This window comes from Athene noctua, chromosome 2 (assembly GCF_965140245.1).
Source record: "Athene noctua chromosome 2, bAthNoc1.hap1.1, whole genome shotgun sequence".
Classification (NCBI taxonomy): Eukaryota; Metazoa; Chordata; class Aves; order Strigiformes; family Strigidae; genus Athene; species Athene noctua.
This window is the reverse complement of record NC_134038.1, coordinates 106,613,372-106,630,592: the sequence shown is the minus strand read 5'-3', so window position 1 is coordinate 106,630,592 and position 17,221 is coordinate 106,613,372. Positions and strand designations below refer to the sequence as shown.

Genomic DNA, 17,221 nt, shown 5'->3' with positions numbered 1-17,221 from the left:
CTCACTAAAGGTCTTGAAACAACCTATAACCCTCCAGGCTGTAAAGTCCCAAGTCTTCCTTGGTCAGCGAAGATTAAAGATCAGAGACCAAGGTCCCTGGAAGACCTGAATGTTACACAGCTACGCCGGCTGCTTGCTCTTGATAAGAAGTAATAGGTGAAGAATCATTAACTATAATGAAGTTTCCTTAACTAGCACTAATCAGGATAATGGAGAGGGAGCGCAGAGAGGTCAGATCAAAAGAGTAGAAATACAACATCTGACAACTTTAAACAAGAAAAGATCTATCTAATGCTGACATAATTAATTTTTGCTAAGAGATGTACTGCTCTGTTAAAGTAGACAGGTGTGTATAAAAAGACCCTGGCATAGAAAGGGACCTCACCTCTCAGTACTGAGGAAATGACATTGGAAGGTAAAGTACCTGGGAAGCCAGAACCAGAGATGTAGATGCACTCTAGTATTGCATCTTGATGCCAGCCCTCACCACACTCAGCAAAACCAGAGTGGAGATGGAGGCAGACGCAAGAAATCCAATCTAATGAGTGGCAGATGCCTTGCAGCCACATCGTGCCACATGATACCATGGCTGATGCAGCCCAACTGCAATGTGGTGGGCTAGACAGCTGGATCAGAGATAAGGATGGTCATCTTAGTGCTGAGAAGCATTCCACCTCAGCTACAGGGTCAGAATCACAACGTATGCCCCTAAAATCCCAACTAGCAGCGTCCAGGGAAAGTAGGTAAGAAATCTTTGAAGATACTGCTTAGATGATTTATCTCTGAACAGACACAGAAAGGGAGACTTCAGGAACACAAAGGTTTAAGCCAAATGATCATAAGTATCTGGTTCCTTGAGCCGATTTTCCTGTGCTCAAAAAAGGGCCTCTCTGCAAAATTTTAGCAGTGAAGCTTGACCTTTCAATTGCATCACATCCAATAGTGGAACAATTTACCGGGGAGGCAATCCTTAGATCTCTCCAGGAATCAGAATCTTGGGTCCGAGAGTGAAATACTGCAGCAATGTGGAGAAGTTTAATGATACTGGAGATCAAGCCCATGAAATCCAGTGAAAAAAACCAACTGCTCAGAAAAATCTGTGCATTTTGACTCAGCTAGACCATAAGTTACTAACAGGACCTCTGAGACATTCAGATTACTATTTTGCTTTCTCAAGAGAAATGTTTGGACACAGAAATATTCATTTTTTTAAAAGAGAGGTACAGTCAGCATGCACATCATATTCATAGGCCATTATGACAGACTGCAATGCTATTTCAACCACAGTGAGCTTTAAAGGTTCTAGTACCTTCACTTTTCCAGGATGTTTCCATAAAAATGGAGTTCTTTCACTATGTCCATGGGCATATGATATGAGACACATGTACTACTGCAGCTAAGACACTTCCAGCTGTAAAGAGTATCCTTACAACATACAACACCTGTCTGTCTCCTTTTCACTGATGTCATGAGGTCTGGTTCACACTTTCAACATCTCACTGTCCTCTTTCCCACATTCCAGTGAGCAGTTCCAAAGCAGTACTCTGTTTCTGAGAGAGAAGACTCACTTTTCTCCAGAAGTGACTGTAGAACTACTAGACAAAAGACAGTATTTGATGAAAGCCAAAGGGGAACTACAGGTGAGTACTTATATTCCATTCTAGAAACACTGTCCCCTCACAGTTTTACTTAGATTACAGCAGATGCAAAAATAAACCTAGAATTCACAGCTTCAAGAATTAATGATGATGGATTTAAAGAAAATGTTCAAACTTCTTAAGAAAATACTGAGTGGAAGGATGGATACAAACTGGAAAATCCATTAAGCACTTTTTCTGCCCAACTTTCAAAAATTGCATTTAATAAATAGCTTATAATTTCTGTGCTAAGCTACATCTATAAAGAAAGGGGAAACCTATATTAAAATATGAGACTGAGAAAAAAAACCATTAAAATGCTATCACATGCAAAGATGTTCCAGATCAACTAAAAGTTTTGCTAGCAGAAGGAAACACAGCAGCATTCTTATGTCTGCTTCAGGCCCAAAATGGAAAATTTAGTATTATCTACATATTATAATGGTACCAACATATGGTGCCTTACATCAAGTGGTAAAAAAGAACTAGTAGAAAACTAGTATTACTCAGCTGGCACAGTTTTTAATAGAGTACATACCTGTCTAAATCTATTGCATCAGCTTAAGTCTTTAAATAGTTCAGCAATCCTAAACAAATTAATACCTGGCTGTCAATCTATTTCTAGCAATTCAGTACTAATTTCACAATTCAGAACATGACCAGATAGCCTAAGACATACATGACTGACATATCTTTATTTCTTCAGATGGTTCTGTCCAGAGAAAAATCACTAGTGTACCAAGTTGGGAAAGTGTGAATTCTAAGCAGCTGAACAAATTCTGAACATCTTTAACAACTATTACATTGTTAAACGAGAGTTTCGTTAACTTAGAAATTACCTTTCTAAACTGCTTTTTTTTCCTTGCGTGATTCCTCAAGTTTTTTAAGTGATTGCTGGATCAACACACATAATTGAATATATTTCACTGTAATTCAATTTTAATTTAAAATCCACCACTTAAACTCATCTAAAATTAAATAACATACTCTTTCATGAAAAATACAATCAAAACAAACTGCATATTCTTCAGGTTCTGGTCAATTTGGATCTCATTCTCTGACCAACTCTGACCAGTTAAGTGAATAGATTTCTACAATAAATAACATACTCTTGTGCTCATAACTCACTTGTTTGCCAGCATGTTTGACAACTGCCCCGATGACAGGGTTCTTCACACCTATGAAGCCCACAGTTGAGTTTACGACCACAAACCAAAGAACACTTATGTTCTGTGTCCTAAGGGAATGCAAAAAAAAAAAAAGCAGAATAAACCACAAACACCATTGGTTTATTTTTCTCCGTGAGGTCATAATGTACTCAATTGACCAAAACATATAGCGCAAAAAATAGCTTAGGCCTGATCTATACAGTTTTTCCATCACTGTATAGATAACAGAATCTGCTTTAAAAACTGTGTAAGACCTCTGTTGCAGCCATGAATACATCATAACTTATGCTTCTTATATTAAGTAATATCCTTCCCCTCCCTAATCTCCCTGGAATCACTGCATTGAAGAAAAGCACCTTTACAACAATTTAGTTGCATTTAGGCTAGAACATGGTTTTGCATTTACAGTGACACCCATAGAACAAATGCTGCAAAATAAATGCACACACAGACTTTTTGAACATGACCAATACTGTAAATAGAGACACAGAATCACAGACTGGTTTGGGCTGGAAGGGACCTTAAAGATCACTAGTCCCAACCCCCCTGCCATGGGCAGGGACACCTTCCACTAGACCAGGTTGCTCAAAGCCCCGTCCAACCTGGCCTTGAACACTGCCAGGGAGGGGGCAGCCACAGTTGCTCTGGGCAGCCTGTTCCACTGCCGCACTACCCTCAGTGTCCTATCACCATGTGCCCTTGTAAAAAGTCCCTCTCCAGCTTTCTTGTAGGCCCCCTTTAGGTACTGGAAGGCTGTGGCAATAAGGCCTCCCAGAGCCTTCTCTCCTCCCGGCTGAACAAACCCAACTTTCTGCCTGTCTTCACAGAAGAGGTGCTCCAAAAATGGAAAGACAGAAAAGCAAAAAAATTTTTTAACATCACAATCAAAACCAAACACACATCACAATGGACAATTTTATAAAACAATACGTAAACCTACCACACAGCAAACTTCATTACACTTGTGTCGTCCACATGATCTTTTCTTGTTGCATCGCTTGTCACACATGAATGTAATAGCAGCTATGAAAAACAAAAAAAGCCCAAAACCAGTCATAACTTGTCTTTGCTTATGCTGAGAAAAAAAACTGTGATCACAATATTATGCTAAAACTGTTGCAGAGAATGGTCTAGAAAAGACTAATATGAAATAAGTCTCTAGTAAGCAAACAAATTAGTTGCTCTCCAACATTAATTGCCCATGTGAACAATTGGCTTCCTTGAAATAAAACTCTTGTTCAAAAGGATTTTGGAGAGCAGAGTACGTGTAACTCATTTATTTCACATTAGTCTTTACACCATAGACACTGTACAACAGAACACAGAAAGCAGGATATCCTGATACACTGGAGTACCACAAACATCCAATTTAAGACTGCTCATATAGGTAAGGCAGTAGAAGTCAGCTAAATACAACGACTGCTAATATGCTCATGAAACTAGTGCTAACAAAGAACATCCTTAACACCACACACAGGTCACAAAGCAATCACTTTGATTCTGAAGAGCAAGGTCTTCGTAGAAAAAAGCTCAAATTAGGAAATATGCCTATTACCTCCTTATGTATCTTGAAAATAAGTAACTCAGTATGACAGAGGTCCATCAAGTAAACATTTCACTGAGGTGAATTTTGAGATGCTACATCCAGAATACCAAGAAGTGTCAATTGGGAACTCTCTGCCAAGCTCAGAAGCAAAGACCAGCAGAAGCAGAATCAAAGCTTGTATTTCCTCCCAGGAACTTGGACAAGAGCAGAGCAGAAGCATTACTTCACATGCGAGTTGTGCAAGTTGACCTAAAGATATGCAGGATGCCGGGGGGGGGGCAACCTATTGAATATGGCAGGTGACATGAGAGACTGTTCAAATTGAAATAGACTGCTTGTCTGGAATCTTCAAGACGAAATGCTGAAGAAGTCTTTCCTTATATAAAAGATGAATAGAAATTAAAGGTTTATTTCAAACATCTTCCCAAAAGTAGCAGCATCTCAAGAAATTACCAACTTGGCATAGAAGTATGGATAAAAGAAGCAGTATTGATCAAATGTTTTGCCAGCTTCGTCACTCAAACCCAAAATTAATATGACTTGTGTATAATTTTTAAAACAATTTCACATTATATATGTAACATAACACTGTACCTTTATTTCTGAGGAGAGCACATGGGACTTCCTAGGAAACAAACAGCGAGCCATTATGTTAAAACAGATGGAACAAATGAAACTTACTTATCTGGAAAACACTTAGTCACATGATACAGAAAGAAGCAGCACTCTCAGTTTTCATGGGTGTAACACTTCTGTACACAGAAGTTAAACAAAAGCTGGAAAAAATCCTAAAAGCTTTTAACACAATACTTGCTCCTTAAAAGATTCAATATCAATTAAAAAATATGTAGTTTTGTATTCACCACTTCGTTCAGTAGATAAAGGTTTGTCCTACGATACCAGAAACTTGCATGCAGGAAACCAAGAGCTCTCCCACAAAACACTGACAGAGTGCCTAAATTTGTGTTCTGACCAAATGTCCCAAAAATGCAAGTGTTACTTGATTAAAAAAGAAAGACAGACTGAAGTAAAATCTCACAATCAAAGAAGCTTTACCTAGCTTAAAGACCTTAACATGAAAATAAAATGTGATGGATGAAAAGAACACTGTTGATCAACTACATTCAAACCTTCAGTCATCACAACTTTATATTCCAAGCTGTCATTTCTGAGCATCACATTTTTCATGACTGATTGAAATTATCACTGTACTTCACTCATACCAGAAAGATGCTTCTTAGAAAAGTATCTATCAAGCTGCATAAACTAAAAAAACCTCACTACCTTGTTTCAGGCCTCAAAATGAAACTATCTGAAGCCTTCTACCCTATAACCACCATCAGTAAAGTTGCAGAAGAAAACTGTTCCAACCTCAAAGTCTCAATCATTTCTATGTACTTATACGCATATACATTCAGAGCCATTTCTACTTGTAGATGACATAACAGGTCAGAAGGCTCATATGACAGTAGACAAAGATTTTAAACCTATGATTACAGAAAGTAGCCTATTTAAAAAATTAATTATAAAACAACTGCTGAGAATCTGCTAGGTCACTATACAGATGTACAAAGAATGGGGACCAATAAAAACTTCATCTTCTCTCAAAACTTCTATGACAAATCTGCAAGCTACTACTATAAATTTTTAATTAACTGATGTTATGCTACTTTTTTTCCTCTTCGTTGACATTATTCTTGTTAAAACTACCATTCTTTGTGCTATATAAAAACTGCAGGATAATAAAGGACTTTGCAACCAGTTTAAACAGAATTCTGCGTAAGTGCCGCAAAAATACTTCCAAAGATTGCCTTCACAGGAAGTAGCCTATATTAGCACTTCCCAGTATAATCCAGTTAGCATACAATAGTTCTTGCAACTAAGGAGCACAGCACCTCTTAGTAGCTTTTTTTTCCTCAACTACTTCAGCTTCTGCTCTCCACAGCTTTAAAAAACAACAAAGATAATCTGTTTCCATGGTCAAGCTTTGTACTCACCTTTTTTTTGAAGCCACACCTACAATAAATATTTGATGTGTGAGAACATGGTCTACAGTCTCCTTCATGGCAAAGGCTTTCACAGGTGTGAACGAACTCTAGCAAAATGAAAATACAAAGATTAAAAATTTAAAAAAAAAAATCCATGACCTGGAACTTGATATTTATTAGGAGCATCACTGGTCAAAACCACTAAGCTTACGTGCAGCTGGGTGTCCAAATAAATTAACTATTTGGAGTTAAATGTGCATAAAATCTTGCCATTATTTTCAATTTTTAATCATGAATCTATAGACTAGAGTTTCAGGTCTACAATTAACATTAAGAATGCATACATTTTATTATAAATGATTTTTACATTAACATATGGGAAAAAAGATCCTGTGATACTATCTTACCCAAGTTCCAAGAATTTTAAGTAACTTTTTCTTCCTTTTCAGCCCAAAAGAATGACTTACTATGCACACCTTCATATTTCACTTACTTGGTTAATTGAAGCTCAAGTAAAAGCTAAGTTACTCATTCCTTTTCTACTTCCTGTCCTTGGACTGACAGAATGGATCAGTCATTATTAAGAAGCCCTCATCTTGACAGCACTGGTCTCTCTCCTCTCAAAAGTCTAAAAATCGTGATTAAAGATGTAGCCTGTAAAACTGGAGCTTCACACAATCTCATAGCTGAATACACTTGAGTTACCTAATGCACTCACTGGAAGTGTCAAACTGCTTCTGCACATAACTTTCTCTGAATTCCAACACTACTTTTTACTTCACGACCCTTTTACAGCAGCAGGAAATGAGTATTTACTGAAGGCATCTGAACAGTCATTTATCTCTATGAGTCTCCAATGAAAGTCAAAGATCTAGGTGGGCTTTTAGGAGACATCAGTACATACTACTCTCTGCAAATTCCTACAGCTCTATTCCTTTACCAATATAGGAAAGGTGCATGTAAACAAAATTTAAAAGTCTAGCTGGTGTTAGTGCTTTCTAGACAAATATATTTCCTGATTTTAAGTACCAATATAAACAAACAGATTGCAGGCTCTGCAGTGGCTTTTACACTCAGTTCAGTTAAAACTCAGTATCACTAATCAAATACTTATTTATTGAAATGAAACAGTTAAAGTCCACTTTTTTTCCTTTTAAAACAATGACATCATTTGGATACTCTGATGCAGAAAGGTCTAATTACCATAGCTACCACAAGAAAGAGGTTTGCCGCATGTTTTTCCACATGATGGGATAGGGTCTGTGCATATTTTACGTTCAACACATCCTAGTTCCAGTAACTTGCTGAGAGGAGTCTGACCACAGGGACAGCGATAAACTACTTGTGGAAGTCGTGGACAGAGCTGGCAAGGCTGAGGATGGCATACTTGGGTACAGTTGTGCCTCCCACAATTTAATTTTCTGGAAAAACACAGAACCAAAGAAATAAAAACCAAAACAAAGAAAAAAATGGAATTATCTAAGAGTATCATGATCACTGAGTGTGAATAAAATGATATTTTTCTTTTCAAAATCCTAAATTATAATGACCTTACTTGCCACATATATTCTGACATGAGAAATTTCCAAATCCATCTGAGAATTCTTCCTTTGTCCCACACAATACTTCTTTAAAGTTGCTTCCACAGTAACACACTGAAAGAAATCAGTATTGCACAGAAAACAACACAAGAGAACATCAGTGACAAAACACTTGCAGCAGTACAGCAAATATAAGAAGTTAAAATGTGAAAAGTTGTTAACAGTCAGTTTTTAGAAGGATAAGGAAGTAGTTCTTTAGATTTAATTCAGCAATAGAGGTTTCTCAGTCCTACAGAAGCTGGAATCCCTGTTTTGTTTGTTTCAATAAAGAGATAAAAATTAAAGGGGAAGTACTATATTCACAAAAAGCTTACTTATTAAAGCAGTATACATAAGTTAATTATTACCTTAAATTTGAGAAAATTAACTTGCAAATTTGTATATAGACTGTTCCAACAAAAATGTATTTGTATACTAGCACACATACTTGGACAATTTAATTTCCATTCAAGACCAAGTTTAGAAAATGTTACCAGAAACCATGAATAGCTTGTTGAAATTTTATACTTCTTTGTATTCTTCTTCCATGTACTGTTTAATCAAGACTCAGAATTACAGTAAAAAATTAATAAGATCATAGGACAATTCAGGTCAGAAGGGCCCTCAGGGGATCAGCTAATCCAAGCCCTTAATTAAAACAGAGTCAGCAATGACATCAGACGACGTTACTCAGTGTTTTATTCAGTTGGGTCTTGAAAACCTCCAAGCTTCCAAGAAGAGTTTTTCCTTATAACATTTCAACTCATAGTTTCTCATACTCCATCATGTACAGACTGTCTCTGTCTTCTTGATTACCTCCCATTAGCTGTTGAAAGGCCACTACTCAGTCTTCTCAAGATAACAAACTTCAGTACCACCAGCCTGTCTTAATAGGGCACATATGCCAACAGCTTAATCATCTTGGCAAGATTCTTTCTAATCACATTCATATTCTTATTTAAATATATAGCATTGCTGACACATTTTCCATTTTTTAAATATTCTAGCAATAGATTTCGGTTTTGTTAAGTAAAAATAAAGCACTTGCCTCTTGGCACTATTTTTTTTTTTTTCCACACAGTTGTTTTCGTATTATAGACTGGATATACATGAGGCATTTTAGTACTTACCTTGCTGTACTGTTAATTGGCAAGGTGAACATTTTCCTGCATGGCACACTTGAGTACAGCTGTGCTTACCACAGTTTAAAGTATTTCCACATACATTAGAACAATGAATTTTTGTTGATTGCCCACAGCGAACTGAATGACTGTAGAGAAATGACACCACAGTCTGTCAGTTACCTTAATATCTATAAAGCACTTTCTAAAAAGGAAAATACATTTTTCAGTAAAATGCCAAAGACTTCGAAAGGGAGCATAAGTTATTAATGAAAGTTTTTTTAGGAGATAATGCCACTCATTTTTCCCCCTGCTTCCTCTCTCCTACCTCCCTACAATAGGACCCTTGTCACAGTAGTGAGTCTACAGAATTTCCTTTTGACAAAATTGGAAAAAAAGTTACGCTAACCTTAACCTAATCTTATGGTTACGAAAAGAGTTAGGTGTTTTAATTAAATTATTTTTTTAAAATAGTGACAATAAATATCCCTTTTTTTTCCATTTTGGCTGGCCTTATACAATGACTGTAAATGTACATTTGAAATGGCAACTCTAAACCATCTTGAAGTCAGAGATGTCATACCATGTAATTTGAATGCTAATAAAGTACATGTGAAAAAATGCTATTTAGAAGTAAGTATTAAATGCAGTATTACAAAAATCAGCAATTTGATAAAAGTAGCTGGCATCTGGGAAAAAATAATAAATTAAAAAGTTGGTGGCATCTACTAAACTTTTAAATGCAAGGAATAGCTATAATAAAGGTGGTGATCTCACTATGCAAAATAAAATTCAGTAATCTACAAGAAGTTTATTTTCCCACTGAAGACAAAGTGCTTTCAACTAGAAATACTGTCACATTCTGAAAACCTTTTTTCTAGAGCAAGAATGCTAGCACAGAAATCACATTATCTGTTTTGGTTCTGGGAACTAGCATATGCAAACGTTTTATTACACAGAATCAGTTCTAGATAGCTATAACAGGGACTCTAAAGACTCAGAACAACTGAGTTATATAGGGAAGCCCGGATAGTATGGGCAGTAGAGTCTTGCTATTGGCAACTACACTATATGCATCAAACATGAAAGGAAAAGATAGCCTTCAAGTCTGGAACATACTAGAGACTTCTCTCTTCCTAGCAGTACAGCTTCCCAGAAATGTACATGGTATTTTTGAAATTATTATTTCTGAAATGGAATAACTCATATTACATTCTGTTCAGACAGAAAAAGTGTGAACTTTTTTCTGCTTCTTTCTTTCTCTGTCTTCTACAAAATAAATACTAGAATAGGATTTCAAAATCAAATCAACTCACAGACTTCTTGGACCACTTGGCCACATGTACCATAAATTGATGTTACCACTGACAATTCTTTTAATTATTTTAATTTTTTAATTAAAAGATTAAATGTAATTGCATTTTTTAAAGTATAAAATTATCCACATTATTTTAGCACACAAAAGTTACAGCTCAGAATCAAAAGTTTGTTCTGTAAACTTTTAATAAACTATTAGAAAGAAAAATTTTATTATATAAACCTTTAATAAACTCTTCTTATATTAACTTTTGTTTGTATAATAGAAGCACTCTCACCTTGTTTGTCCACATTCACATGTTTTTGTCACAAAGGCTGGGCACGAAGGGCAAGGTCCTGGATGGCACAGGCTTAAACGTAAGTGAAAAAAGCAAATAAAATCATACAGTTAACTTTAGCTTTACTATACACCCAGAGAAACAATCCACCATGACCCAATCTGCAGTACATTATCAGAACATTATACAAGCCACCTACACTCCCTGCAGGGTATGAAAGCGTTATTAGCACTAGCAAAAAATATTACAGTCGCATCAGTCTCAAATGTCACTGATGTTGAGGGAAACCTCAGTATTCCTGCTGCTGTCCAATCAACAGTAACAGTGCTATTAACACATTCCATATTTTGCATTTCACCAGCAGACATGTTTCAACTCAACTGTGTTCATCACAGATAACACTCAAAACAAATATCACATGTCCAAACCATTTATACATTTCTTTCTTCAGCGATCTTAAACAGATTAGAGACAAAAACTTCTCCACGAATTTCTTGAGTTGGTGGCTTTACCTTTGAACTCAGCGTTTTTAACACCACCAGTAAGAGTTGTTGCTCCTCTTCCTGCAAGATAACGCGTGGGAGATGCAGCAAGTCTGCCTCAGTTTTCTTTCTTAACATCAAGGGCAATTTCCTGCAAGTCTCATCAATGCCAGTCTTTTATTTGATTATAAGATCTTACCTCCTACTTCAAGAAACACTAGATGGTCCCTGTCTGCATATAAGACCTCTAGTGAGCAGAGACAAGCTCAGGTTTGTGAAATTATACTTAACTAACTTGTCTGCACTCTTCCTTAGCCAGCTCCCAGTTCCCTTCCTTTGCAAATACAGCAACTCTCACTTTGAACAATTAGTGGCCAGAACTGACCAGTCCAGATGCCCTAGGCAAAAGAAAAAAAACAAACAACAAAACAACAGAACCACCAAAAAACCCCATAAACACAGACTACTCAATTGCATGGTAATTACTAAATTCCCTCAAGTACAGTCACTATGCAAGTACTAATTAGCACACCAGTTACTACAGTTATATGCAATATAACTGAGTCATGTCAGCAGTTAATCAGCTGTGGTCTGATTCCCTTCCTCATCTAAGATCACTCCTTCCAGCTGACAAGAAGGCCTAATCTATCACCCAATTTATGCCAGCTCTAGCAGTAAAACCAAGTCATTACACAATAAACCAATCCAACACAAATTATCACCACCAAAAACAAAACCAAAAAACGAACCATCAAAAGAAACCACAAACCTCATTTGACAGGTCAGTTTTACGGCATAATGAAATGATAAATAAGCACCAGAGCAGGCAGGAGGAAAGACAAAAGAGCAAAACTGGATGGAGCAGGGAAAATATGATACAAAGGAAAACACAAAGAAAGCAAACCCATTAAATTAAAACTTGAGACAATGAGAATTAACTTATGTATTCTGCAACAGGAAACTTCTTGTAAAAGGTCAGCACTATATATTTCACTGTCTTGACTTCAAGACCCATGCAAGATTCTAAAGGCTAGATACCAACTTCTAAACTTAAGAATCAGATTCAAAGTAGATATAAACTCAAAATACTATGATGAAGGTCATAACTTGGAAAAGGGAGAAGACACATCATCTTCAGAAATCATGTCACACTGTTTTCTCCCTGGTATATTATCTTCCTCAACACTGTCATATTCAAGCACTGTTAACATTACTTCCATGAGCCCAGTCTTGGCACACTTTCACACAACAGTTAAGATAGAAATTAAGATTTCATTGAGCACACAGACACACACAGAAAGTGCAAAAAAATTCTCCTTAGATGATAAAGATGCATGACACCTTAAAGTTCTAGTCTGTTTTAAGGGACTAAGCAAAACGTTTAGTTGAATGTCTTAATACTGTGACAAACTACATTCAAAAAGACAGCCTTGTAGACTTCAGTTATTACCTTCAATGAATGCAGAGTCTTATTTTTAGTGAAATACCATTATCTATCATTATCATGGAGGACTTTTTTTTAAATTTACTGCTGCTGCTCTAGAGAGCTAGCATACAATAAAAGCTGCGATCTAGATATAGGAAAAATTAAATTTCCTTTTGCCTGACACTGAAAATAGATACTGTAAGACAGCCCAAAGGGACTTCCAGTAACTGGTGTGGAAAAAATTACAGCACCGAAGATCTAAATTTTAGTATCTGGTCTTTCATAAACTAGAGAAAGCTAGAGAAAATTTTGTTTACTGCCTTTGTAAGACCTTTTTCAAATGCTCTTAAGGCCTTGCATAGTTCCAGCTGGCAAGGAGAACTTCAGAGTCTTAAAAGAAGTTTAAGTTTGTCATGAAGTTTGTTATCTATCAGCAACATTTTCCTGAAGGTTAAGCAAGATGTTTCTTTGATGTAGAACCTAATGAAGAGAAATGAATTTCAGTGTATTTAACCTAAAAATGTGAAGAGAACTCAACTTTGCGAAGCAAAAAGCTTGCAAAGCACTTCCCTTTCAACAGCTGCTTGCCTGTTCCTCAGCTCTGCCAAGAGAGCTGTTTATATAAATGGTTACTAACCCATTTTCAGTAAATCTGAGCAAATATTAAAGATTTATTATTCAAACAGTGTAAACTTCCCTCACTCATTTTCACCAAAATGGGCTAGCTAGTGCCACACTTAACACAAGCATCCAAACTAAACTCTACACCATGGAAAAGAGATTAACACAATGACATCTACATCAGAAAAAAAGACAAGTCAGATTGAGGAAATAGAGTTGAGAATTGGCCAACCATTTAAAAATACATAACCAAGGTTGGAAATTAAAAAAAAAAAAACACCAAACAACAAACTCCCAAAACATACAAATAACCAAAATACCACTTCAGTAGAAAATTATTTGTTCTGGTGGTATAAAGGAGATCAGCACATAACTGAGCTGGTTACAGACAACAGTAGGCTGAAGAACTGCTGTTATCTCTATGAGCTAATTTTCTGAATTCGACCACCAATTTCAGACATTCCTTATAAGTTGTTGTGGTTTAACCCCAGCCAGCATGTAAGCACCACACAGCCACTCACTCGCTCTCTGCCCTGGTGGGACCGGGGACAGAATTGCAAGAGTAAAAGTAAGAAAAAATCATAGACTGAGATAAAGACAGTTTAATAGGTAAAGCAAAAACCAAGCACACAAGCAAAGCAAAACAGGGAATTAATTCACCACTTCCCACTGGCAGGCTCAGCCATCTGCAGGAAAGCAGGGCTCCATCACGTGTAATGGTGACTTGGGAAGACAAATGCCATCACTCCAAATGTGTCCCCTCCTTCCTTCTGCTTCCCCCAGCTTTATATACTGAACATGGTACCAATACAGTATGGGATATCCCTCTGGTCAGTTGGGGTCAGCTGTTCCAGCTGTGTCCCCTCACAACTCCTTATGCACCCTCAGCCCACTCACTGGTGGAGTGGGGTGACAAGCAGAAAAGGCCTTGACTCTGTGTAAGTACTGCTCAGCAATAAAGGAAAACAACTCTGCATTATCAACATTGTTTCTAGCACAAATCCAAAACATAGCCCCCTACTAGCTACTATGAAGAAAATTAACTATCCCAGCCAAAACCAGGATGCAAGTGTAAAAGAGACATCAAATAATCTGAAAGGCATAACTACCAGGGTCACAAAACCTATGGAAACATAGCTCTGATTCAAACTGAAAATATATTGGATGCATATGACTCATTACATAATTTTAGACAGTGCATAGAGACAAAGGCCTCAAAAAAGATGGTTTAACACTGTGAAGTAGAAAACTATGACCAAACAGACCTTCACACATACAACACTTCTTGCCTGAACTTGGCCATCGTTATCTCTCTCAACCAGGCCACGAGCTTTAATATCCTTTTTAAAAGCATCTACATGATGCTGAGAGCTCTAGACATTCTTACTACCCGTAACAGGATCTGTTCTGTTTTGAATCTTATTATTTGCATCAATATTTTACAAGGAGATGCCCTGCCTAGCAGCATGTATGTGATGCATTATGAATTTGCCACCTTCTGATTTAATTGAAGGTCTCACTTCCCTACTCAGACAACACAGCGGGTGTAAATCCCTATATTTTCAATGTCTTTTTCTTACGAAAAACGAATCACTCTACAAAGTATTAAAGGATCCAAATCTTTTCCCATGACTTTTAATCCAATTCTTTCTCCTCAGCAACAAGAGTCTGATGCTTACTCAGTTTTAAAGGGAAAAGAGATTCTCAAGTAACTTAATCCACTTTGATCCACTTCAACTTGCTACTTCATATTACATTAAGAATTGTGTAACCACCAAAAGACTACAGTCACATCGCTCCCACCAAAAGACTACAGTCACATCGCTCCCACCAAAAGACTACAGTCACATCGCTCCCACCAAAAGACTACAGTCACATCGCTCCCACCAAAAGACTACAGTCACATCGCTCCCACCAAAAGACTACAGTCACATCGCTCCCACCAAAAGACTACAGTCACATCGCTCCCACCAAAAGACTACAGTCACATCGCTCCCACCAAAAGACTACAGTCACATCGCTCCCACCAAAAGACTACAGTCACATCGCTCCCACCAAAAGACTACAGTCACATCGCTCCCACCAAAAGACTACAGTCACATCGCTCTCAGAGCTGCTCATTCCACAGGGGACAATCAAACACACAAGCCTAGCATGTAGCTAATACTGTGCCTACAGAAGGCAGACAGCAGGAGAGAGGCTGAAGTTTAGGCCATCACCAACTGTCAGAACAACTTACAACACCTCCCATGCTCTGCAAATTTCATCTACATGGCAGAAGGAGCAAATACAAGCATCCTATGCAAAGCAATGAGAAATATGTTCATCTGATGTCACATATGAGGAGAAAAGGGGATGATGTTTGTTTGATCCTGGTAGCATCACATCAGATAGATGCAGTGTAGATACACCAAAACTGTAGATACACTGTCTGAGACAACTCAGACAATACTGCAATTCAGATTCTGTTGCTAGGCACTGCATAAATAATTCTGATATAAAAAGTCCCGTCACACTGTGAGGTAGGTCTTGAAAATTACATGGAACATTTATTCTTGAAGGGTTGGGGGGAACACAAGGAAAAACAAAAAAGCTTTTAGGATCTCGATGAGCAGAACAGCATTTCTGGTTCAAACCTTACCACCTTATGAGAACCTGTGGGAACAGGGGAAAAAGGCACAGAGCAGATCCACAATCCAAAGAAACAACTGCTTGCAGAAAAGAGTCCTGAGATCATCTAAACTCCAACAAGAGCCATGAAACAGACTCTTAGCCCTGACGGCAACAAGTCTACCTTTGAGTAGAGTCTTGAGGAAAAACCGCCCAGATACAGATCATGATCTGGACTTCTAGATCAGCTGAGGTTGTCCAGTGGGGAGGAGGAGCTGGTAAGACAGATTGCTAAAGATGCAGTCAGATGATAAAGGTCCACATCTCTATCTCCACCACTTCCTGATACAGCAAGAGGGAACCAGGTTTCTACTCGCTTTTTGATACAGCAGATGGAGGCAGAGTATGTCCTCATAAATACTTAAGATTCCCATATGGAAGGAAGAAGTGTCCAACATACACTGAAGAAAGACAAACTGGGTAACACTGATGCTGAAAGTACATTCCTCTCCAGATCACTATCACGTCAGAGAGTGCCAAAACCATCCATCATCTTGATCTGCATACTTACTGTTCCCTTACCTCCAGGACTGGATGATCTCAGCATGATTTTACTCATGTAGAATGAGCTGAATGATAACACTTTTAAATTTGCTACAACTTAATCTGGCAGCAAATTAGGTCTTTAAAAGGTCTCAAATTTTCACAAGTCTTGATGCATATCAGACTACCAGAGACTATGAATTCGCAGCTTGCAAAAGGCACAATACTGCCACCACTGTTCAGAGGACTTGGCAGAAGAGAAAGCCAGAGATTAAGCCTCTGCTGTAGACTGGGATAGGAAAGAACAGGAAAAGAACAGCTCTTTCTTCCAAGCACTGTAAGAAAGTTTGTCAGGTAACAAACTGCAGTTGGGGAGTTCTCAAAGTAGTTAAGGAGTCTATTTATTTCAGACTGGGCAAAGAAGACATATGCCTCTCCTGAGATGGAGGCCAGCTGGTGGCCTCCAAGAGAATCAGTGTTCTGCTGCGTCAGGATATCAACTACATCAGGTGTAGTCTGAAAGTTGATCTGTTTCAGTTTTACCCTGCAAACCACAGCAAAGAGGATCTAGTATGATGAAAAGATGTAAGAAAACAGCTATAGCACTGAAATGACAGTCTGAAAAGAAATACAGTATTTTCACACATGGGAGTAGTATTAAAGAGTAAAGAAAAATTCTTTCATTCAACAAGATGCTGAAATAGATTTGCAACAGAACACAATAAATAAAAAGTTTGGAGTAAAGTTCTAAGTTTTAGTAAACCTTGGAAAAAGTGTAAGATGACAATCTATTTGTTGGAATGACTGAAGTTTTTGTACCAAGAGCAAAAACGACTGCTTCTGACTACTAAAAATTTCTCAAAACAGAAACATGAACAGGTATTACGGAACAACTTCCACATG

General features: G+C 37.5%; 1 protein-coding gene across 5 annotated transcripts in view; it reads right to left on the bottom strand.

Moving 5' to 3' along the window:
- NFX1 (nuclear transcription factor, X-box binding 1) overlaps positions 1–17,221 on the bottom strand; it is a 70,100-nt gene that overhangs the window by 32,384 nt on the left and 20,495 nt on the right. For all 5 annotated transcript variants that reach the window (XR_012633177.1, XR_012633178.1, XM_074899821.1 and 2 more), the window contains exons 6-13: positions 10,637–10,708; positions 9,051–9,190; positions 7,896–7,995; positions 7,544–7,761; positions 6,350–6,447; positions 4,947–4,977; positions 3,747–3,829; positions 2,766–2,874 (exon numbers count right to left, since the gene is read on the bottom strand). Coding sequence is in view for 3 of the 5 variants with exons in the window: in XM_074899821.1 (XP_074755922.1) it covers positions 2,766–2,874; positions 3,747–3,829; positions 4,947–4,977; positions 6,350–6,447; positions 7,544–7,761; positions 7,896–7,995; positions 9,051–9,190; positions 10,637–10,708 (851 nt within the window). In the remaining 2 variants the exon portion in view is untranslated. The remainder of the gene's footprint in view (positions 1–2,765; positions 2,875–3,746; positions 3,830–4,946; positions 4,978–6,349; positions 6,448–7,543; positions 7,762–7,895; positions 7,996–9,050; positions 9,191–10,636; positions 10,709–17,221) is intronic.